General features: G+C 39.0%; 1 protein-coding gene across 1 annotated transcript; it reads right to left on the bottom strand.

Moving 5' to 3' along the window:
- Nucleotides 1-10,622: 10,622 nt before the first annotated feature.
- Nucleotides 10,623-19,702, bottom strand: hrh2b (histamine receptor H2b). Its single transcript, XM_079356267.1, has 3 exons — nucleotides 19,668-19,702; nucleotides 13,359-14,114; nucleotides 10,623-11,481 (listed from the first exon to the last, which is right to left on the bottom strand). The coding sequence occupies exons 2-3, from the start codon at nucleotides 13,977-13,979 to the stop codon at nucleotides 11,035-11,037; spliced, it is 1,068 nt and encodes a 355-aa protein (XP_079212393.1). The 5' UTR covers nucleotides 13,980-14,114; nucleotides 19,668-19,702; the 3' UTR covers nucleotides 10,623-11,034.
- Nucleotides 19,703-22,297: the final 2,595 nt, after the last annotated feature.

Below are 22,297 nucleotides of genomic sequence, written 5' to 3'. Positions count from 1 at the left end.
GTATTTGCGGCTTACAGTGTCACATCAGTTCTGTTACTTTGTTTAATCAGTTCATCTAAATTATGAATAAGATATATTAGGCTTTTCTTCCCGTGAGATGTTTCCTCTAAAAAGTCACAGGAGAGAAAGATGATGCCCAACAAACCTCCTTCCTTGACCTCAATGGCTTGGTCACATAAAAAATTAATTAGAAAGCGCCTTTGTTGCTATTTTAAAAATGTTAACGAATTTTATTACAGGAAATGAAACTCTTACAATGTTTGTGTAAATGTCATCTTTGCTGTTATGTATCAGCAGCTAGCCCACAACAGATTGGGAACTCCTTATGAACTTTAGCATGTCAGACGTGGAAAAGTTGAATTGAAAAAAAAAGTGCACTCAAATGGTGTTCCTGCTAAATCAAAAAAATAGCCACATCCTGTTAGGGAAAAGAAAATTAAATTGATTACAGATACGGTCTTGTTTATTTCATTCAATGTGTATGAATGTGTCAGGCTAACTGTTGTGTACCTAGCAGTGTACGTTGATGTAAAAGGAAAAGGAGAAATAACTTATACATGACCAAAGTGGGTATAAAAACTCCTAACCTTGTTTTTCCAACTGCTCGTCTTTGACTTTATGGTGACCAGATTCAGATCTAAGAAGCTATCATGGCTGAAGAAAACCCCCCAAAGGGTCTGTGCCAAATCCTTCTCTGTGCTTTGTGAACAATCACCCCTAAATACACACACAGAGTACTCTATCTCGAAACGACTCTTAAGACAGGTTACGTAAGCCTGCAGTTGACTTGTGGAGACGGAGCCCTTTTTTGTTTCTCACTCCACTGAACTGGGGAAATTCTCGAGGACGGCATGATGCAGTGCTTCCTCTTGTCTATTTTTCTCTCCTCTCCTTCTGTCTTCTCTATATTTAATGCTTATAGATTTTATTTATCTCCTCACAGACACAGGTGCAGAGTAAGCAGTCTCGAGGCTAACAGCATCTCAATCCTAAAAAGTCATGCGTAAAAGATACAGAAACAAACAAACAAACAAAAAAAAACCAAAGGCAGACCTTAGCTTTCGTGACTCGAGGTGGTTGTTCACACAATCCGATTTGGATCCCAGGAGAGGAGCACTTTACCCACAGAGTGGCAGAGTAAAAATAGAAGCACTGTGTAAACCATAGTGTTAGTATGTGCAGGATGAGTAATTACAATAACATTATATCAACTTATTTTGAAGGGCTTCAAGGGAGTGACGAAGGAAAAATGAGGTTTGTATAACCTTGCAGTTTAGTATCAAACTGCAAACGACAGTTGTATGTTCAGATACTGTTTTTCACTATTCCTCATATGATACTTTGATTTGAGTTTCTGACCTGGTATCCTTCTGTTAACATTTTAGACTGCTTCAGCTTGATGCTTAAACCGGCCACACTTGCTGCTACCTGATGCTGCATTTAAGGCAGTATGAGAGGCTGATACAGATATTTGTACAGGTATTGGAAGATCTCGTTTTTTTTTCTTAATTTAGATTGAATCAATTTGTATTCTAGCCGTCATCTACAGTATTTGATGACATTCTGTCTAATGTAACTTTATTCTATAAGCTAGTTAGCTTTTTGAATCCACTACTGCATTTAATTCTCACTTGTGTTAAAAGCTGCTAGACGAACGACATAGATCCATGTTAATAAAAAAGTCCCCGCTCTCAGACTTTGTGTGTGTGTGTTTGTAATGTGTTCCCATTTGGGTGTGTTGAGCACTCCCTGTTTTTCATCTTACAGGTTCATCTTACATTGTTGTAAAAGATAAATTAACGTATAAAATGATTTTAAAAATGACATATTTTCACTTTTCTAAGACATTTCACATTCAAACAGGATGCTGTAGAAGGGAGATGCCGCCGCAGTAATGGTGGCTTGTTAACTTCAGGGTTTTGCCGCGGATCGTTCTATAAGTAATGTTTATTCTGGTGGTTCTTAACCCAACGACTGAACCCCCCCTTCATAAGGCCACAGCATTAAAAGTGAGGGGGTTTGTGAGGAATGAAGAAAAATGCTCTTCCACATCCTTTTTTTTTAATCACCATTTCTCTTTCCTTTTCTCCTCTTGTGAAATATTTGATACTTCCACGTCTTTGGGCCTGGGCCAGTTATATAAACCAAATCCCGCAAGAGGTTCAGTTGGAACATTGCACCTTGTGGGCACCTTTTGACCTATTTTTCAATAGGACGTCACAAACCACGAGAGGGAGGGAACAACTGGTTCAAACTTGAGAATGACTTGTGTTTTATAAGATGGCAAAAGTGGATGATTAAAAATGTCTCAATGAATTAACCTTTATATCTTAACCGCAGAGGAATAGAGGTATGGAAACAATCTATGTATGCCTAAGAAAAGTGCAAGTACCTCTGAATGATACGTGATTTCAACTACAGCAGTTGAGTCAATTTGCTGGTGTTCTCATTCACGCGTGCACCCACCCACTCAATGTAGGCATGTCTGCCCCCCGGAGAGCAGGAGCATGCGAAGCAGTGTCAGCACTCATAACCTGGATAATTCAATGGTTTAATATTGGCATCTCCTCCGGGCTCTTCTCTCTCTTTGGTGCTGTCAAGTTATTTATTATAAGCTTGGCCTGAAGCCTTACATACGATTTCATGTAGCATAAAAAAAAAATCCTCAGACTAATGTGCTGTTCACAACCACCCATGGCCTAAAAACATGTTTTCAAATATGCACTTGCATCGATTGTGGCAGCATTTTTCTGCTACCATGATGAATGATGTTATTTTTCCTCATCAGATTAAAAAGCCCTTCCAAATACTGTTGGAAACAATACCCTGAAATATTTGCCATGGAAATAACTAGAACAGCCGAGAGCAGGTGAAGAGGGCAGCAAAATAATTCTCACTCACATGAAAGATACCCGTGTCCATGGTGATGAGAAGATATTAATAAATAGGCTCACCAAAAACAGAACCTGCTTGAGAAAAGAGATTTTCACGGTAAAGCCATGAGTAGATTAAGAAAAGGGTAGTGGATGTAAAAAGGCTACTTAAACATAACCTACACAATTTAAATGAGAGTGACTTGTTCTGCTCTTAAAGCCAGGCCGAATGTTTGTGCATTAAATTCATTCACTTGCGTAATCATGGTGATAAAACTCCTCAATTTAAAAAAAAATGTCCTCAGGGTTTTCTGTTTAGTTCTGTCAGTTAGCTGTTGCCGCTGCTGGGTGCAGGCAGCCTCTGAACCCTGCAGCAACACTGCCGTGCCTCCTACACTCAGATGTTAAGTCTACAGAGCCCACGCACTGAGCATGCTCAGACAAACCTGCTGCTGGATCTCAAGACAGGAGTTTAGCAGTCACCCGAACATGGACGGATGAAATGTGACAAGAACAGTGGGAGGCCATAGAGCTGAGATATCTGGCAGTGTGTGGGAAAAGCCAAAAGCTACTTTCACAGAAATTAACATCCACACACAAATCACATACCGAGACACGCATAAGAAAATATTTGCTGTAACACAACAAGCTTTTCCCAAAGTTTCACACAAAAACAACATTCTGAAGGCAGTAATACATGCTGGAGAAAGCAGTGTGGTTTAAGCATTTTCACAACAGTAACAGAAGGCTAATGGTTGTTAAACCTTAGGCAGAGATAGAAGAGCATCTAAGATAGATAGATACTTTATTGATCCCGAGGGAAATTCAAGTTATTGTCAAGTGAGTAACAGCAACACATTTCAACTGATGTGAATCAGAAGATAAGTTCACTGTCTCTGTGATATTGAACTCCCATTATGTTCAGATCAGGTTTTTTGAATTTCACATGCCGTTAAAGTTTGTCAACAGTCATGCTAAAATGCCCACAATGCCAAAGTTACTGACAAGCAACTTTGAATACCTTATAGGCTTCACTTGTTCACACTTGCAGAAAAACTCTTGATATTTCCAGGAGGAGCTATATGTGTGGAAGCAAACAGCAACATTTTCACTTGGACTTCACACAGAGTTTCTCTTGCCAGCCCCTGAGGTTTTTTTTGAGTGTCAAGTCTGAGTGGGCTGATGTGAGAACGCAGCAGGATATTATGTGGAGAATTCGGCTCCAGCGTGTAGGAGAGGGCGGTGATGGTTTGTATCCTGTGACTAGAGTCAGTGCATGCGACCGCTACGACCTCCGTGCAAGTAGTTAAAAAGCTGCTTTACGTTTTCTGTTCGTCAGCATGTCATTCTCTGCTCTTTAGTTGACTGTGAATCTGCCCAACTACGCTTAGCATTGACATAAAGGAAAATATTCTCATTATAGCATCATATAGCGGACTCTGTTGCATGTATTTTTGTTATGTCACATCATACCTCAGGAGACCCCCTGCCCCCTCCTCCCATCTGAATGGGATATGGTGCATAAGTGAACAACCAGGTCAGGGAGATATCTGGAGCAGTTCCTCCTGAAAATCATCCAGATATTTTTTAGGAGTGTATATGTGACATTGCCTTTTGTTAGGCTTGTTGGCAAGGTAACGTTTGCCAATGGGCAATAAACTTAACCATTGTGTGAATTAAGAAGTACAAAGCCTTGTTCTCAGCACCAGAACAAGCACAGTGTGTTTTGAAAGGACCAATGTCGTTCAATTGACATAGCTTAAAATAAAAAATAAGTTAAAGATGAAACAAAATAACAGATAAGTTGAGGTTGACAAGTTTTGCAAAGTTCAGAAACTCAGTTGAGATAAATTATTCTGAAGCACATTCTCTGATGGAATAAAGTAGTAATGTACATGACGGTATGAAGACAGGCTATAGGGACGTTAGATCTGAAATGAGCATGCAGCTTCAGTTGAAAATATAAATGACACATAATTGTTTCATTTGCTCGGTTTATTCTGACCCGTTGTCAAACCTCCACAAAATTCACGTCACACAGTGCAGCCTGCAGAAACGTATTGTTTAATTATCCATAGCAACGGCTGTCCTGTTCGTTCAGGCCCACGGGGAACAATTAGGATGTGCGATGAAACACACCACAGAAGACGGTCCAATCAAATACAGCAGCATCACAATGCAGGCTAAACTACTTGTAAGAGAAACAAACAAAATAAATCCTTCTTTCATGCTCTGCACCTTACCACCCACCTCAACTCCTACTCATGTTGCATAATTTATGAGGACATTTCAACATGTATCCCATTCTTTTGGAAATCCTGTGAGTAAATTGATTAATAAACAAATATGTGCAGAAAGGTGGTGCCGGCTAAACGGACTGAGTGTGAGCTCTGAACCAATATTAAATACATTCGTTATTCCTTACATTCTTACATGATGCACACATTACCTGATATACACTACCCTCAGTCATTTTCATAATACCGGGCTATCGGTAATTTGTTTTCTTGTCTTTTCCCTTGAGCACATTTGTAATAAATAAAACATCTGTGATTTTACTCACTCTACTCTTGACATACACAGTACTTGAGTTCCTCTACCCCGATGTTAAATTCAGGAGGTGATTTAATCTTTAATGTCTTGCTGACTTTCAAAAATGTTTTAAAGTGTTTTTGTACATTTAGTCTTAACCCCTTTATTTTTTTTTTTACCTTCATGACACAAATGCTGTTTCCTTCTTCTCTGTTTAAGTTCAACCTGCATTCTTCATCATCCATATTTTTTGTCTCGAGAGCATGCTTACTGGAGGAGATCCGAGGCCATTAGGAGTACATACGTATCCAAAGTCAGCAAAACTAGAATATGCTGCCATCTAGTGGGGATACATAGAAAGAACAGGAGAATTATATTTGTTTCTTTTTACACAGAGCTGCAAAGGGGGTCTGACTCTACACCGTGTTGTGTAAAAAGTGACGGAAATACTATTCCAGATTGTATTTTATTCTCCGAGCAACTGCAACAATACGCTGACATTATGTGTGTGATGTGGAGAAATACATTTTGTTAGAAGCTCTACTGTTAATTACACTTCAATGGCTTTGTAACGCTCTACATACATTGCCACATAGAGGCAACAATTAAAGGCAATGTAGAATAAAATAGAATAATAAAAACACTTTATGACATCTTTTTCTCTGGTATGAATTACATGTGACCTTCAGGCATCGGTTGTGCTTGACGTTCTCTCTGCATACACAGTTCTTTTTCAAATGAATAAAACATGCAGGTACACTCTGCTTTCAATGTGATTAGACTCAAATGTATAAATCATGTGTTCTGTATTCGGTATAAATTATGTTATAAATTTTAGCCAAACAGCAGGCTAGACACTGTAACTTCTGCGAGTTGTGGCCGGTATGTTTCATGTTTGGGACAGTAGCTTGGGCTACTGCTTGCGAATGTTAGCATCAAAGCTTCGCTTTGCCATCTCAGCAGGTGAGGTTCTCCATTCAGTGGTTGTATTTAATCACTGTTGTGCAAAGTGTAGATGAGTGTAGACAAGCAGACTTTGGGCTGTTCCTCTCCAGACATTGTTTCCTCCTTATGAGCTAATTTATGCAGTTTTGCAATCCCCTTGAGCTCATGTTACTCTCATGAGATGTAAATTGTCAAATCTAGCAAGTTTAAAATTATTGCATGATTAAAACTGCTCAACACAGTCTGCAGGATGAAAAGCAAACTTCCGTTAACTGGTTCATAACTTTGAAACCAGGCCATCAACCGGTTCCATGCGTATCCAATCAAGGCCTCTGCAGACAGATTCCCTCGGATCATATAAGATCAGTTACTCTTTCAGAAAGAGATCTTTTTACACTCCTAGAAATGTAATATTGTGCTGTCTGCATCAGGACCCTAACTCAGTTGATGATTTGACATTGGGACAAAAAGCACTAGCACTCTCACCAGAAACATACGTCAAAGTCAGTGAGTCCAGCAGTATGAAGATTGGGATTGGGTGTTTGTAAATGCTAACACTGAGGTTGATGGCTGATGCCCTCTGGAGAAGCACAGCCTGAATATCCCACTAGGGGGCTCTGTGGCAAACATTTTTCTCGGGCCCTATGCATATTGACGCTATTTTCTGATTTGTGTAATTTGTTTAACATACATTTATGTAGGTAGTAGTGTACAACATGCAAACCATAGGAGACATGGCAGAAACAGGAAAAAAAATCATATAACCAGTCACCAGTCAGGGGCGGCAGTAGCTCTGTGCGACCAAAATATGGAAGTGAGTCTGGTAGCTTGAGAGGTGCCAGACCACTTCTCGATCACTGCCGAGGTTCCCTTGAGCAAGGCACTAAACTCCCACCAGCTCAGAGGGCGCCTCCTGTGGGCTGCCGCCGCACTCCATAAAATGCATTTCCACAAGTCGTGCCCGTGCATCTGTGTGATTCAGGCTTGTGTGTGTGAGAAGCATGTTTCTAAAATAACAGAGTGCGAACCAGAATTTCCCCCTCTGGGATAAAAAAAATAAAATAAATAATAATAATCTTATCCAAGAAACACTTTTGAAGAAGTTAGCCTGGTTGGTATTTTACCCCCAAATGCCAAAGGCCTCCTCTGCACTCATTTCCTCCTCAGAGCACGCAGTTGACAAATTGCTACAATTGGCTTCTCTGCTGGATCTGAACATTTGACTCACACACAATATAACTCCACCACCTCAGCAGTGAGCACGCCATCGCTTCAGTGAGCTAGTTGGCAGAAGTGAGCTTTTTCGTCATCGATTCATTTTCCCCTGCGTTGGTCGCACTGCCGTTATCATCCTCTGAAGGCAAAGACAAATCATCTCAAGTTTTGCAGTCATTTTTCTCTACCTTGACACAATACCTTTTCCACTTATTTGATAAGGAAGTTATGTAACAAAATGTAACTACTACTACTTCGTAGTCTGTTCCTTTTTTAGAGTACATGAATTATTAGTTAATAATTAATTAATTATTATTAAGACAATTTCAACCAACATCTTAAGAGGTGTATCTGGAGAAAGGAACAACTCTGCCTTTAATCTTCCTAATGTTCTCTTTTTGTTGACGTATAACATAGTGTAATGATGCTGTTTCTTGTTTAAAATGTGAAAAAAAGGTGAAATCACTTTGATGGTATAGTTTAAACACTGCGTTTAAACTGTTGAGGGTTCACTGAAACTTCAATCCTCAAAAGCAGCCTCCATCCTGTTACACAGGTTACTGAAAGTCTGTAAATAGTGTACCTAAGTCCATCTGTTGGATTTCCTCAAGCCAATGTTAACACGAATAAATTATTCACTCATGGACAAACATCCAAACAACAATACAACTATTGACAGTGAGATAGTAACACCGCTCTTTGTTCAACAGGTCATTTCCTATGTTACAGCTCAGCTGTAAACATAGGAAATGACCATGTAAAAGATAACCACAATTAAAATGAGACCTAACATTGTGTAGTATGGAGACAGGAACAAATACAAATAATAAGACAAGTGCAAGATTGGACTAGCACAGTTCTTAGCAAGTGATACTTTTTCTTAAAACACTTGATGATGCATGGTGTATGGGACCATTGTCTCCGAGCCTATTAACCCAGTTTTAACCTTGTGATCAATTCAATTATGTTTGATATCATCTGAAGGCAGTCATATTATTGTGTAGCTTGGCTGTCTTGTGAGGGTGATGTGGATCCTTTTAAAGGATTTGTCTCTGTTAAGTCCTTCTACCTAGTCTTGTTCAGGGTATTTTGGAGTACTGTAATCAGCATCAAACATTTCTAGATAAAGAGAACTCAGAATGCTAAAATGTTCAAGCATAATGCATTTTGTATTGGTTGTACTTTGACAGGGTAACATTCTTACTAAATGTGTATTTCTCCATTGTGGGATACATAAAAGATAGCTATTATCTTGAATATATAGACTACATACTGGCACTTTTTTTGCTCTCTGTTTCTCTTCACGTCAGTTCTGCTTACCAAAAGCGGCTATCTTGGCGGCGCACATTTCACGTTGATACCATGAACTATGGGTTATTCCTATAGACTGCAGATATGCCCACTTATGGACAAAGTGCATAAAGGGCTTAAAAATTCAGCTAGTTTAATCACACACTTTCAATTAAACAGAGGGACAGCCCTCACAGACTCGGTGGGAAAGTTAGATTGGGTGGCCATCGAGATTGGGCCTGTGTGTCTGCAGGGCCCTTAACATGCCCTCTTATGGGCATTAGTGGGTGGTTAACTATGCTAATAAGAAACCAAAAGAATGCACTTTTAGGCAATGTTCAAAGTCAAAAAGACAAGCTTTTTAACTTCATTAAAGCCTTCTGAGGAACAAATATCCTTTTAATTCAATGGAGAAAAAAATTCTAAAGCAACAATTGTGGAGATTGATTATTGACAGTAATTATTGCTGGATGTAAACACAACTCTTATCTCCTGGTTTGTGAATGTTAATAAGCCATAGAGCCTCCTCATGGATTTCAGAAAGTTTTACTGAACTCTGGACAGTCAAACTCTGGGAGACCTTTCCTCTGCTAAAGATGTACGTGCTGCACGTGACCAAAAACACTATCTATCCTTCTCATTTCAGAGAAGTCTATTGCATTTAATCCTTCCTATAGATGGTCCCACGGCTCCATTCAGACTTTTTACTCCTCTGCTGCCTGACCTGAATCAGGGTTAATTTTTATGACTTCCATTTCAAATATCACTATGCAGCAGCTGACTTAATCATTTTAAGTTTCTAACCTTATATTCATGAATCTCAGTGTGATCTAACGTCTCCACCTCAGCACCATTCCTCCTTTTTTATTATTTTTTTTTACAGCAGTGAAATTATCAACTGGTTCCAAAGGGATGTCGTTCCCTTTCCTTTACCCCAGCAATTCTTTAACTCTCCCTGACAGCAGCAAGTCCCACAATAAAATTTTAATGCCCTTCAGCTGTTGTCACTGACAATGCTGGAAAAACATTTCCATCTGCACATGATTATTTAAGCTTTCAATCATTAGAAGGACAAAATGATGATGACATAAGATATTCATTATATGGTGTGAAATGTGTTTTAGTAACGCAAGGAGGTTAGTCAATGAAAAAAGTAATAAAACAGTTATTGGTTAGTTTGTGCACCCACTTTACAGAAGCCTTTGTCCTGGAAATGGGCAGCCTGACTCTTTCTGTCTCTATTGACTATCCTGGAAAAAAAAGTAGCGTTTTAAAAAAGTGATGCATGAAAATGTATTTAGGGACAACAATACTGAATTGAGGAAACATCGACAGAGTTTATTTTTCAATACTCTAAAGAACAAATAACATTACTAGTTTATCCTAAAACAAATGAAAAGCAGTCTATTATTGGTCAGTATCACATCAGCAAACAAGCTGTGTTTCACTTTTATCTAATCTTCACTAAGCAGACGTCATTTACAATCCTGATCAAGTATCAATAGCTGTATTGTGGACATAGTTGAGCTGTTGTTTTACCGCAAATTAAGTTGCAAGATATTAGGTATTGTTGTTCATTGATTTTAGTTTTGCCTGTTAGGCAGCGCTTAGTCTGAACTGTAGCAAACAATCCAGGAGGTAACTGAAGTCAAACATATTGTACATATCAAACCATCTTCTGGTCACTGATTCACTTTCTTTGGCCGCGTCAAGGGAAAGGAAAAATAAACAATTAGCAAACTTTTAACCACCTGTGACTCCGTGCAGTTGGCTGGGAAACTTACTGAACCATCTGTTCCTTCTCTCCCACTCTGGGCAGCCTTCTTTTTGTTTTAAACAAAAAGGTTTTACTTTCAGCTCATAAAAATACAACTAGTTGATTGCAAATAGTGAAAACCTCAAGAAAAGAATGCAGGCCTATTGAATAAGTTTATGGATGAAGTTTCTATCAAGGATACAAACATGCAATACCTCTACATTTGTGTTGTTGAGCCACAAGCTTCACACAATATCTTTGGCACTTTATACTAAGAACCTAACTGATACTGTAAGGGATTAGGCAATCTGTTATTGTGTGAGTTGGAGCACATTTTTAATTTACAGCATAATGCCAGTCGACAGTCCAACAGATGCATTGTATTTCATCTGGGCTCATGAGGGATGCCACTTCCCATCAAGTTCATAGTGTGAGGCTCTTCCCCTCCTTGTCTTTTTTAATTGTGTCTTTATGTTTCACGAACTGCTGGGGAAGCTTTTGTCCATTAGTAAAGGTCAATCTTTTATGCCCAGACACAGACTTAAGCTGCCGTTTTCTACGGGATAGCCCTCTGCAGTGAAGCAGCTCTCCGTAGGACTTGCGGAAATCCCTGTTGAAGGCTGGATACAGGATGGGGTTAAGAGCTGAGTTAAAATAGCCCAGCCACAGCACCACAGAGTGTAGCGTGTTAGGGGGGGTTGTTTTTGAACTGATGCCCATGTAGGTGAAGAAGGTAAAGTAGGGGAACCAGCAGATGACAAAAGCCCCGAGTACAGCTGCAAGGGTCACTGTCGCTTTGTGCTCCTGGGCGATGGCAGCGTTTGATGCTGTGCGTGCAAATGAAGGAGTTGCAGCGCGAATACGTCGTGCCTGGGGAAAAAAAGGAAGACAATGTTAGTAAGAGCCAGCGGACAAAGAAAGTGAGATGATCTGTCAGTGATCTCATGACAAAGGATTAAATTTAGCAGTACACGACAAGTGAAAATGACTTTGTAAGTGGGATATTAAAAGCCTCTGGAAATCTGGCTTAAAGTAGTAAAAGCACCAACATGATATTTAATTGTCATTAAGGGTACACAAAAATCACATTAAAACATTTAATTTTCAAAGCTGATGAACACCAGTTAATTTAATTCTTTAAGTTCTGAGACTCTAGAGGCTTGGTAGATCTTTGACAGCTCCCTAGCTTTTCACACAGCACATGTGTCAGTTTTTTTTTTTCCAGCATGGTATAGTTAATGTTAATTGGGTTAAGTTAGAATGACAAAGAAGCTTGGTTAATATTTCATTGTAATGCTCTTGAGACAGTGACAGAATGCTTTACCATCCATCTCACAATTAGCAGTTAGCAAACACGTGAAACACAAACTGAGATGTCCACTTTTGATCCAAAAACTTTGAATGCAGTGCTAAATAATAGATCAGTGGCTTGAGCTTGTGCTAAGTTGTTAGGAAGCTAAACTTCCTCGGCCATCTCTGACAACCTGCCACTGACAAAATGACTCACAATTGCTTTAAGCTTAACCCAGAAAACCAGAAGATAAACTACAGTTGTTGGCACTTCAGTGTCAACCATGTGAGAATTAATATTGTACGGAACTACAGTAAACAATACGGTGAGTTTTTTTAGTGGAGTCAGAAGAGGAAGCAAAATGACTTCTATTTGAAAATGTCTATTTCACGTTGTCACTGTGCAATGAGTTAAAAAATACTTTGTTATCCATTTCACAGTTATCTGTTAGCACACAATGTTAGCTTAGCCTATAATTGTTTTACAAGCCAATGCAATCCTAAATAGCTCTTCGGTGTTAGCTAATGCTGTTTAAACCAAAACTTCTCTATTTAAGCCCCGTTTCCACACAGTGGTCCGGTATGGATCAGTAGGCTGGCTTTGTGTATGCCGGATGCCGATAGCCAGCTACGTAATAGCGTTGCATGATGGCAGCTAATCGCTAACAGCTAACCTGCTATTAAATTCAATAAAGGAGAAAAATGCGACACAAACAAAACCATCGATAGAAGGCATCCAGCAATTCATCTACTTAGTCATTGGCATGTGACTCTTTATTACAAAACACATACCAGCTTTGTTTTAGAGAAGGCTGTGTGCCATGTGGAGAAATACAGCCGAAAAAACACTGGGTGTTTAAACATGGCAGGGTTTTGTTTACCGCTGTCACACGGGAAGTGACTGTTCAATCAACGGCCTGCAGTGGCTAGCTTCACCTTTTAGGGTTGGCTCGATATTCTTGGCATCCCATTGGAAGGGTCCCAAAAAGTAGGAAGGTACAGATCGGTCGATTGATTTGGGAATCTTTCACAGCTTTAATCTATGGAAATGCCGCAAAATGCGTGCTGAACTGAGACAAACTGAACTGAGCAGAGGCCTACAATTCATATTTACCTAGAAAGAAAGAAATAAACAACTTTTGTTGACTCTTGAAGGGTAGTTAAGTAGCCAAATGGTTTGCAGAAAGGATGATGCGCAAAATGAAATGACAAATATTCAAATGTAAATCGTAAATAACAACTAATACTTTGTAGATGTTCAACTGTTTTTACATGAGACCTACATTTCCAAAAAAGGGTTCGGTAGATTTGGGTTTCCAGTTGCTTTAATGTCTGTTGCAAGTGCTTGTTCCACACAGAAATGTAGATCACTGATCTGAAAACAAATCTTGTTGGATTAAAGTTGATCTTTTGATATTCCAGCTCAGTTTTTTCCATAAAATGAAACAATCACTGACCTGTTCTCGTGCCACCCTGAATATGCATAGATACATTCCACACATAAGCAGCAGAGGCAGGTAAAATGATCCCAAAACATAAAAGAAAATGTAGTTGTTATTCCATTGAAACTGGCAGTAGCGTCCCTCCTTGTCCTCGTCTCCAATACTCCAGTCTACGTGCTGCACTTTGTAATCCGCTGTGTTCAGGCCCAGGTGAATGGGCACAAAGGACACAGCCAGTGACAATGTCCAGATGGCGATCATGCCCAGTGTCACCCTCAAAGGGGTAACTCTCTGGGAGTAGCTGAGGGGGGCTGAAATGGCGAGGTATCGGTCCACGCTGATGGCCAGCAGGGTCAGGATTGAAGCTGAGCACAGCAGAACATCTGCGGAGATGTAGATGTTACAAATGGTTCCTCCGAAGGGCCATTTTCCGCCACGAAGCTCCAAAGTGGCAGAAAGGGGCATCACAAGGAGGCCGAGCAGAAGGTCCGTCACTGCCAGCGACACCACAAAGCAGTTAGCGATGCGCCACAGACGTCGACTGAGTCCTACAGCCAAACACACCAGCACGTTCCCACCAATGGTCAAGATGATAAAAGACACCAGCACCAGCCAGCGGAGAGCTGTGGAGATCATGGTGACCCCCTCCGCGGTCAATGGGTCACTGAGACAGAGCTGCTGGTAGTATCTTGGTTAGAGACAGGCTCACCCACCTAATTCCAAAATGCTGCAACTACTGCTGGCTCCCTTCTCCATCCAATTCCATGACTCCTGTGTGAATAGGGAAACCAGTTCAGAAGCAGTGAGAGATTGAAAAGCCCATCAAAGCGATCATCATCATCATCATCATCAATCACAGAGCCACTGCAACCCATGAGAGGACCACTTCCCTGGTCAACAACAAAACTGACAGTTATTACAAGAAAATATACATTATTAAAAGAGAGCATAATAAATCTACACAGTAAGCTGTGTTGTAAACATTTAATATTATGTGATGGTGCCTTTTTAATAACGTCAATTGAATTCTTACAACATAATTCCTCTTATGCAAGATAACACATTACTGTAGGTCAGTATGTAGCAGATAGTGTGTACGAAGGGCACAGACTTAATCAACATGAGCCTCTGAGCTTAATACTACTAAAGCTGACTGTCACAATATGTGACCTAGCTATTGTAAATGTATGCCCCTGACCCTTCACTTTCTTTTAGTCTGAGTGTAAGGCTGTTGTTGTTTTTGAGGGTTGGAGTGTAGATGGTGGTCACACTCATTTAAGAAGACCCAATGTGACCTTATTTCATACATAAACATGGGCTGATATGTTGTACATTAACATCCACCTAATCCTCAAAAGTTAAATGAAAATGTCGAGATGGAGCAATACGTTGAGCAATAAGGTTCCCCTGCTGACTTGTCACGCTCCTCTCATTAGCGGTACACACAGAGTATTTGAAAAAAAAAAAAAAACCTATTGTACCATAAGTGCAGTGCCATGCTAACCCCACATTGAAAGATGGGACCTGAGAATTCTTTTCTCTGCTATGAGGAATACTGATGAAGTTTGGCCCACAGAAAGGGAAATATTCAGGGTAAAATGGTCCTGTAAGTCTTCCAATTAAAGCTTATAAATGAGGGAAGCTTTTTTCAATTTAATGGGGCAGTGATATTAACAATGAAGCTGGGCTAAATCTATGCCAAATTCCATATTTGTAAGACTAATGATGCAATTTTAACAAGATCACTTGGCTTTATATTAAATTGACTAAAGCATAAAAAAGGTTTGAATGGCCCCAAGTTGGGAGTGATTGTGATCAATTTATGATGGCCCAAGGTATGGGCTACATAGAAATTAATGGAAAATGGTGAGGAATATGCCTGTCTCCCGGACTATTTAAATTGATTATCCCCCCCCCCCCTTTGGAGCAGCAAAAAGCTACAATGATTAAGTTTTGGATTGGTACTTTCCTTTGTTAAACCTCACCAGGATTATAGACATCCCTAATGCTGCTCATAGAATGGCAGAACTGACTTTCTCTTCCCCCTGAGGCTTAGTGGCTATTATTTCAAAGCGTGTGATGCTTTCAGCTGACATTACACAGCTTATACATGATAGCCCTTAAAGACTAACCAATGGGACAGAGAGTAGAGTGAAGAGGTTTAAACTACATGTTCAGGACTTTGGCAGGTCTGGATATCCAAATGAAATCGGGAGTGGACTCGGATGTTAAAAGAGAAAGAGATAGAAATAATGTGTCTTTGTATAAACACATGACAGGGTTTGGGACTTGTGCCCTGAAGATGGGAACATTTTCGAAAGAGAAAGCATTTGCTAAAGCGTCAGGCTGTGCTACGTATACTGTCGGACTAATTCAAGACAAGATCATAAAAAACACTCATAAAACATTCCTGCAGGTACAAATAAAATAACCTGAACCTTGTTGACCAGATTAAATACAGTTTTTTTTGGTTTTGTTTTGTGACATTTATGCTAAAACTATAAGCCCAGACAAATGTTTTAACAGGCTCATGATGTGTGGCAGTGTAAATTCTGCATGCTTGATTGCATGTTTTATTAGTTTTCTGCAGATGAGGGGTTATCTTATAGAACGGCCATCTGATGAAAAAACTAACTAACTAAATAACTGTGAAGAGAAACACTTCAAACATAGATTGAGCGTCTGTTTACTTATTTAAACTGAATTATCCCCATATGCCATCATTCAGATACTGTGTGATGTGTGATTAACTCTGAAGAAATAAATAAGAAAACCCCCATAAACGTCACATAACCATATTTCTCACTTGTATTGTTTAGAGTTCTTTGGATGAACTCTGAAAGATGCAGCCTTTCTGTGAGGGCTGAATCACACCTTAGCTAACCTCTCTATGCAAACATTACCATTAAAGAAAGGGGACGGCCAAGCAATATTAGAAACAGTTGACACTGATAAGAACTTATCAGCACCTGTGGCTTTATGACACTTGTAACACCAAAGTGCCCACTCATTCATGTTTATTTTTAGACTATTTAAACATTGTCGTAAAGAATATACCTTTGTTTAAAGGTGAAGGACATGTGTATTTTTTTGTTCTGTGACAAAAGTCGTGGTTTTCCAACCATTCATCCCTTGCTTTGACATCTTGTATACAATAATAGTATGAAGTGTTTGCAGTTGACACTGATGAGAACCGTGGTGTTTAAATTAGGATGGCGGAAATTATAGGTGTGTTCATAAAATTATCTGCAGTGGGATCAAGTATTATTAAAACACACAGCATGCTCACTATCATTTCCAAAACATTGTTTAACCCCTGTACCCTCACTGAGACACTTGAGCCTATAGTTTCCACCAAGCGGTCCGGTATGGAACAGTACAGTTTGGTACAGTATGGTGTAGTTCGGTAAAGCCTGATCCTGTTTGCGTTTCAAAAGTGACGATTCTTTCGACCAATCAACGCACTGCAGCGTTATCGCCACCTTTAAGGGTCGGGACCACATGGTGGAAACTGGACTTATTCATATTGAAAAAACCTCTCTAAAGTGTCTTGCTACCAAAATCTAAGAGGTAGAGAATATCTCAGTTCATTAGAATGTGTTTATCCCCCCATCTGAGCTGCCTTGAGTTATTACTGTGGGCTACAAGCACTGACCTTCACAAGAGCATCCTGACTATTTTAGTCCTGAGTTTGCTGGATATGTGACAACCGAGCTGCCTTACCATTTTGGTGTAGATGTTGGGGCTTTGTGCAGCCTGAAAGGAGACCCTCCGAGACTAACCATGGTATGATCAGCTTTGATTTAGGAAAAAAAAGGTAAAAAAAAAAAAAAAATCAATCCATGACAAGCTGGTTTCAATTTGAATTAACTGTGCAGTGACAAGATCATTATTAAAATCACAACTATCAAGTGTCTCTAAATTGAACTATAAATGATTTGTAAGCACTTCCACCTCACATAATGTAATGTTTATTCAAAATGGGTAATGTTTCCCTTACTGTGCACAATAATTTAATAACCCACCCCCTTAACTGCAGAGATAACCTTCCTTAAGCTGTAAATAAACTAATTTCAAGTAATGTTTCAGCTCTACCCGGCCATCTGATTCAGTACCTTAATGTTTTATTTTTTTTAATGTTTTATTAAAGTCAGTAGATTTTCCTCAGTGACAAAGGCTTCTTGTTTCCATGGTGACTCTGTTTGTTCCGCACTGACACAGTTCAGATCAAGCCATGTCCCCGGTCACCCTGCTGCTCCCAACAGAGGATAAACTGAAATAACAGTAAGTAAGGGATCCATGACTGTGTTCTTTACTTTCATTTTGCATTGTTGCTCAGGCACTACAACAGAGCTGTAACAGCTGAAACACAACACCTAAGTATCAGGATGAGAAGCAGAGATCATTTTACAGAACTTTGCATAATTAATGAACTTGCATCCAACTGCAAAAATGTCTTATATTCTTCTCTAGGAAAAGTGTGCCAGAAATACTTTTTGCTTCCGTTTTTTTTTCTAGAATGATGTGAAAAAGGAGCCTGTCATAACACAATTCAATCAATGTGAAGTGGCTGGTAAATAGTGTATTCTGTTAGAATAACATTATACTACTTTGCTTACTTGTTTCACCACTAATGTTTTGTTAAACTCTTTTACCTCATTGCTTATGAGCAGAATCAGTAGGATTTACTGAATAACTAGAACAGAGTGATATAGATAATGAAATACTCCATACTTCAAAATCACATCAAAGTATTTTTTCATTGACATAATACTCTATATGTAGAGCCGAAATAATATTAATTGTAGGCATCTATTAAGTGTGATCTTCTACATTTATGGAAAACTAACAAAAAAAATGAATAGTGTAAATACAGAGGCTCATTTGGCCATATGTTGAGTTAACAGATTAGATAACCTGTTAACTGCAATTTGGGGCTCACTAGCATTCAAAGCACTTTCAAGCATGCATCATGTTAGCTAGAAGGCAGATACCCAACATGGTACAAGTCTTATGTACCATAGATGCCTTCATGGTCATTCTCTACACCATGCATGCACAAACCCACACACTCAAAGCATAAGCGGCTTCTGGACCAATGGCGCTAGTGCATTTAAGTTTGGTGCATGGCTTTTGAGGGAGAACAGAGGAGAAGGGGGTAGGTACAGACATAATATGGAGGGGAATGCTTATTCATGCTAGTTTTTAAAATTTCAAAATTACCAACCCTACCTTCAACATTGTCATTTCAACAGCTTATTTCATTGCAGCTCATGGAAATAAAAAAAATCAGCTGCATCATGGACCAAATGACGTCAAGCTGCTGAGGTAGAGTCAACAGTGTATGATAACAATGTGGCAGAACGACACTGGTGAGCCAACAATCATAGATACACACTTTAATGACGTTTCAAACTAAACAATGACAGTTGTCGTAGTAGTAGTTACTGCATGACGGTTAGAGCGCATCGGTCCTTTTTGTAACAAACTTCTTTTTTTTTTTCCACCAATTTCAAATAAAAGACATTTTTGTCTATTCTATTTGTTGAAAAGTAACATCAAATAAAATGATGGTCAGAAACTTGTACAACTCCCACCAAACTTCCTTTCATTATTTAGTAAGCAAAACATGTTTCACCTAAATCTTGAATTAATTTCAAAGTTTAGCAAAGAAATGCCATTTCTTCTGAATGTTAAGCAGTGATTTAAACACTAATCTACCAGCCAAAACAAACAACAGCCATGGCCCCATACAAAAACTTGAATTGGTATACAGTTACACGTGTGCATTTTATTAACATTTTATTAACATTGACATATGTCGTTCTTCAGTTTTAAGCTGTTTTCATTGTCTTACATGAACCGTCATACTACCAACATAATACACTGAGTCACAAACTAACCATCCCTTTACTAATAAAATAAACATGAACATTAAGTAAAGCAAAACTCAACTTTTTCTGAGTTATACAAGCTAGATGAATAACACAGAAATGCTCTGCACATGAAAAGGATATAGCTTGCACACAGAAAATGCTAATACTTGTGTGAGAAAACAGTTAAACTGTTGCTTGGTCAAATTCATCCTCCTTCCTGCTCGCTAAAATCATGTTAATGTGTAACCAGAGGAAAAGGACACATAACTGAATCACTAAGCAACATATTCATGCTTTAATACATGCCTTAGACTTTTAATATGAACACTCAACTTTACTTCTTGAATAAACATTTTTCTTTGCGAATTCAAATTTCCAACCAAAGAGCCGTAAGTGTTATTTGTCCCCACAAAACCATAATTAAGTCTGTCAAAGCGTGCTGACTCACCTCACATGGTTTGTCTTAGACGTCCAAGCCCTCTTGCACCATCATGAATGTTCTCTGTTTCCCTGATCCTTTCTTTCTGTTGCTCTCTCTCTCTCTCTCTCTCTCTCTCTCTCTCTGTCACTCTCTCTCTCTGTCGCTCTATCTCTCCCTTTCACTCATACTCTGTCTCCTCCTCTCAAATGTGTCGTAAATCACTTGTAGCCCACTTGTGCATTCAAACTCTCTTTGTACATTAATTCCTTGTTTTCCTCATTTGCATCAACATTTTTCTTTTCACTTTAACACATTTCTTAGCGGTTTATTGTTTTTTTTCTGGTGTTTTTTGTAGCCTCTTTAATCCTATGATGTAATCTATAGTTAATAAATGGTCAATGTAGGGGAGAGTCTAGCAAGATGCAGCACAGTAAAGTCACTTATAAAAGGGGATGTCTGTAAAGGTTTCCAGGCATGTTGGGGAGACCATGAGAAGTTTTGTGGCTTAGTAAAGGAGTTTGTTGTCTCTAAATTTGACGGTTTCGGTGGTTTGAACTCAGCTCCTGCAGTCCACACGTCCTTGGGCAGAACACTGAACACCAAATTGCTCCCATATGGCATGTAGCCAGCAGAGTGTGAATGTGATGGAATGGGTCGATTTAATACTCATGGGCACCTTGCATATAACGTTCTCTGTCATCAGTGTGTGAATGTGTGTGCATAAGGGTGAATGTGACATTGTGTCGTGTAGTCTAAGAGCACTTTGATTGGTCAGAAGACAAGAGGAGCAATATTTTATACAGTCCATTGACGTAATGGGAAATGACTCAATGACAGGATAACAGTTCTCCTCAGTCAACTTGACCCAATGTGGTTCAGAAAGGGTTCAAACTGAATTTGACTTATTTTAGGAAATTCCAAAAAATAAATAAATTTAAAAAAACCCACAGTCTCTGTTGTGATTGATAGCAGCTCTCTTATAAGGGGAATTCTATATTGGGCATTCTTACATGCATGCTGTTAATTTAGTGCTGGTGGATTCAATGAGGATTCAACTATGTTAGTGCAATCCACCCAGTTGTTGGATTAAAATAAACTGTGTACGTAAAAGAAAAAGAAAAAAATGGAGTCCTAATATACCACTTGAACTAGAAAGTGTGTTTATTACCTGAATGACATGGTTCCCAGAACAGCGTTCTCCCTTAAGGATGTTACATAACTGATAAGTCAACAATTTGTGATGCAATAGTAAGTGAACATTTTCATTGAATAACATGACGAAAGTTTCCTTTTTGTCAAAAAAGTTTTTAAAATATCAGCCAGATACCTCCAACTCTGTTCCTAATGCGGAGGAGTTAAAGGGAATTTTCAATCTGGGGCTTCAATAACATCCTCCCAGATCCAAAGTCCTGTCATAGGAAAACAAACAGACCTTCCTGCTGATAGAAATCATTGCACTCTATTTAGCGGTAGCGCTAAATTTTTTTTGAATGTAGCCTACCTGACATATTGTCTTCAACACTTAATGGTGTCTTCATACTTCAGCATAACACATCTTGACACAGTGAAAAAAGTCCTTAATGACAGTGAAATGATTTCTTTTACGCCACGTCCTTTAATGAGAAAGTTAACAATTAAAGCAAGTCTACGCAGACCAAAGTGATCAATCAATAACATGAGTAACTCGGTGATTGTTTCACTCTGCCTTGCTACACTGTGGTCCCCTCTAAAAATACCCCTCCTCTTATTGCAGTTTATTCATGAGTATCCGGAAGCCACAGAGTGACGGCTATAGTTAAAATATGTGCATAAACATGTATTTTTACACCTTTAATTTACTAAAGTAACTTCCTTTAACGGTCACTCTAAGTGCATGATCAGGTTTTAAAAAAGGCTTCAGAAGGATAGATTACTCTGAATGTTTATAAGAATATTACATAATATCCTCAATCCAACAGAGAGCCATAAATTCAGTGTGCTTAGGGAGGAGGAGAAGGCCTGAGAATCACACAGGCTGGCAGGACTTGTTGTTTGACTAGAAATAGCAGAGCATAGGCTTCATAAAACTAAGAAGGTCAACAAAGATGACCGACACAAATCTGTCACAGAGGAACAACTTAAACAATAACACTATTAAATAGAAAGGCTATCAGAACCATATTTATTGTGCACATGAAATTTAAACATAGAACACATCTTTTATTGCTATTAGAAATATTCCTTTCTATTAACACAATTTATCTATTACTAATTTATTTTTAATAGATAATAATTGACGCTTCACTGAATTTCAATGCAATATACAGTAGATTGAGTTTGTTTCCATGTAGACACTCGTTAAACTTTATGTCTGAATTATAGTCTTCCCCCAAGCTGGACGCTGGATTTGTGCACAGATCAAATGAGCTACTAACTGTTAAAGCCTCCTGAACCAAAATGTAAACCAAGGCTCAGACAGGGAGACCGAAAACATATCGGGTGCTGAGCCAAACTCGCCATGTACCTCCCCCTAAAACTACCTAAGAAAAGCGAGCCTCCAGCAAAACAATAAATCCAAAAATAGGACAACCAAGTATCTCCAGCCCAAACGTTAACATCAAAACCCAGCAATCTAAACATGCTTGAGTAGAAACAGTAAAAAAAGGGATGACAAAAGC

The sequence above is a fragment of the Symphodus melops genome (genome assembly GCF_947650265.1).
Source record: "Symphodus melops genome assembly, chromosome: 11".
Classification (NCBI taxonomy): domain Eukaryota; kingdom Metazoa; phylum Chordata; class Actinopteri; order Labriformes; family Labridae; genus Symphodus; species Symphodus melops.
Note: the sequence above shows the minus strand (reverse complement) of the source record. Positions and strands in the feature narration are given on the sequence as shown.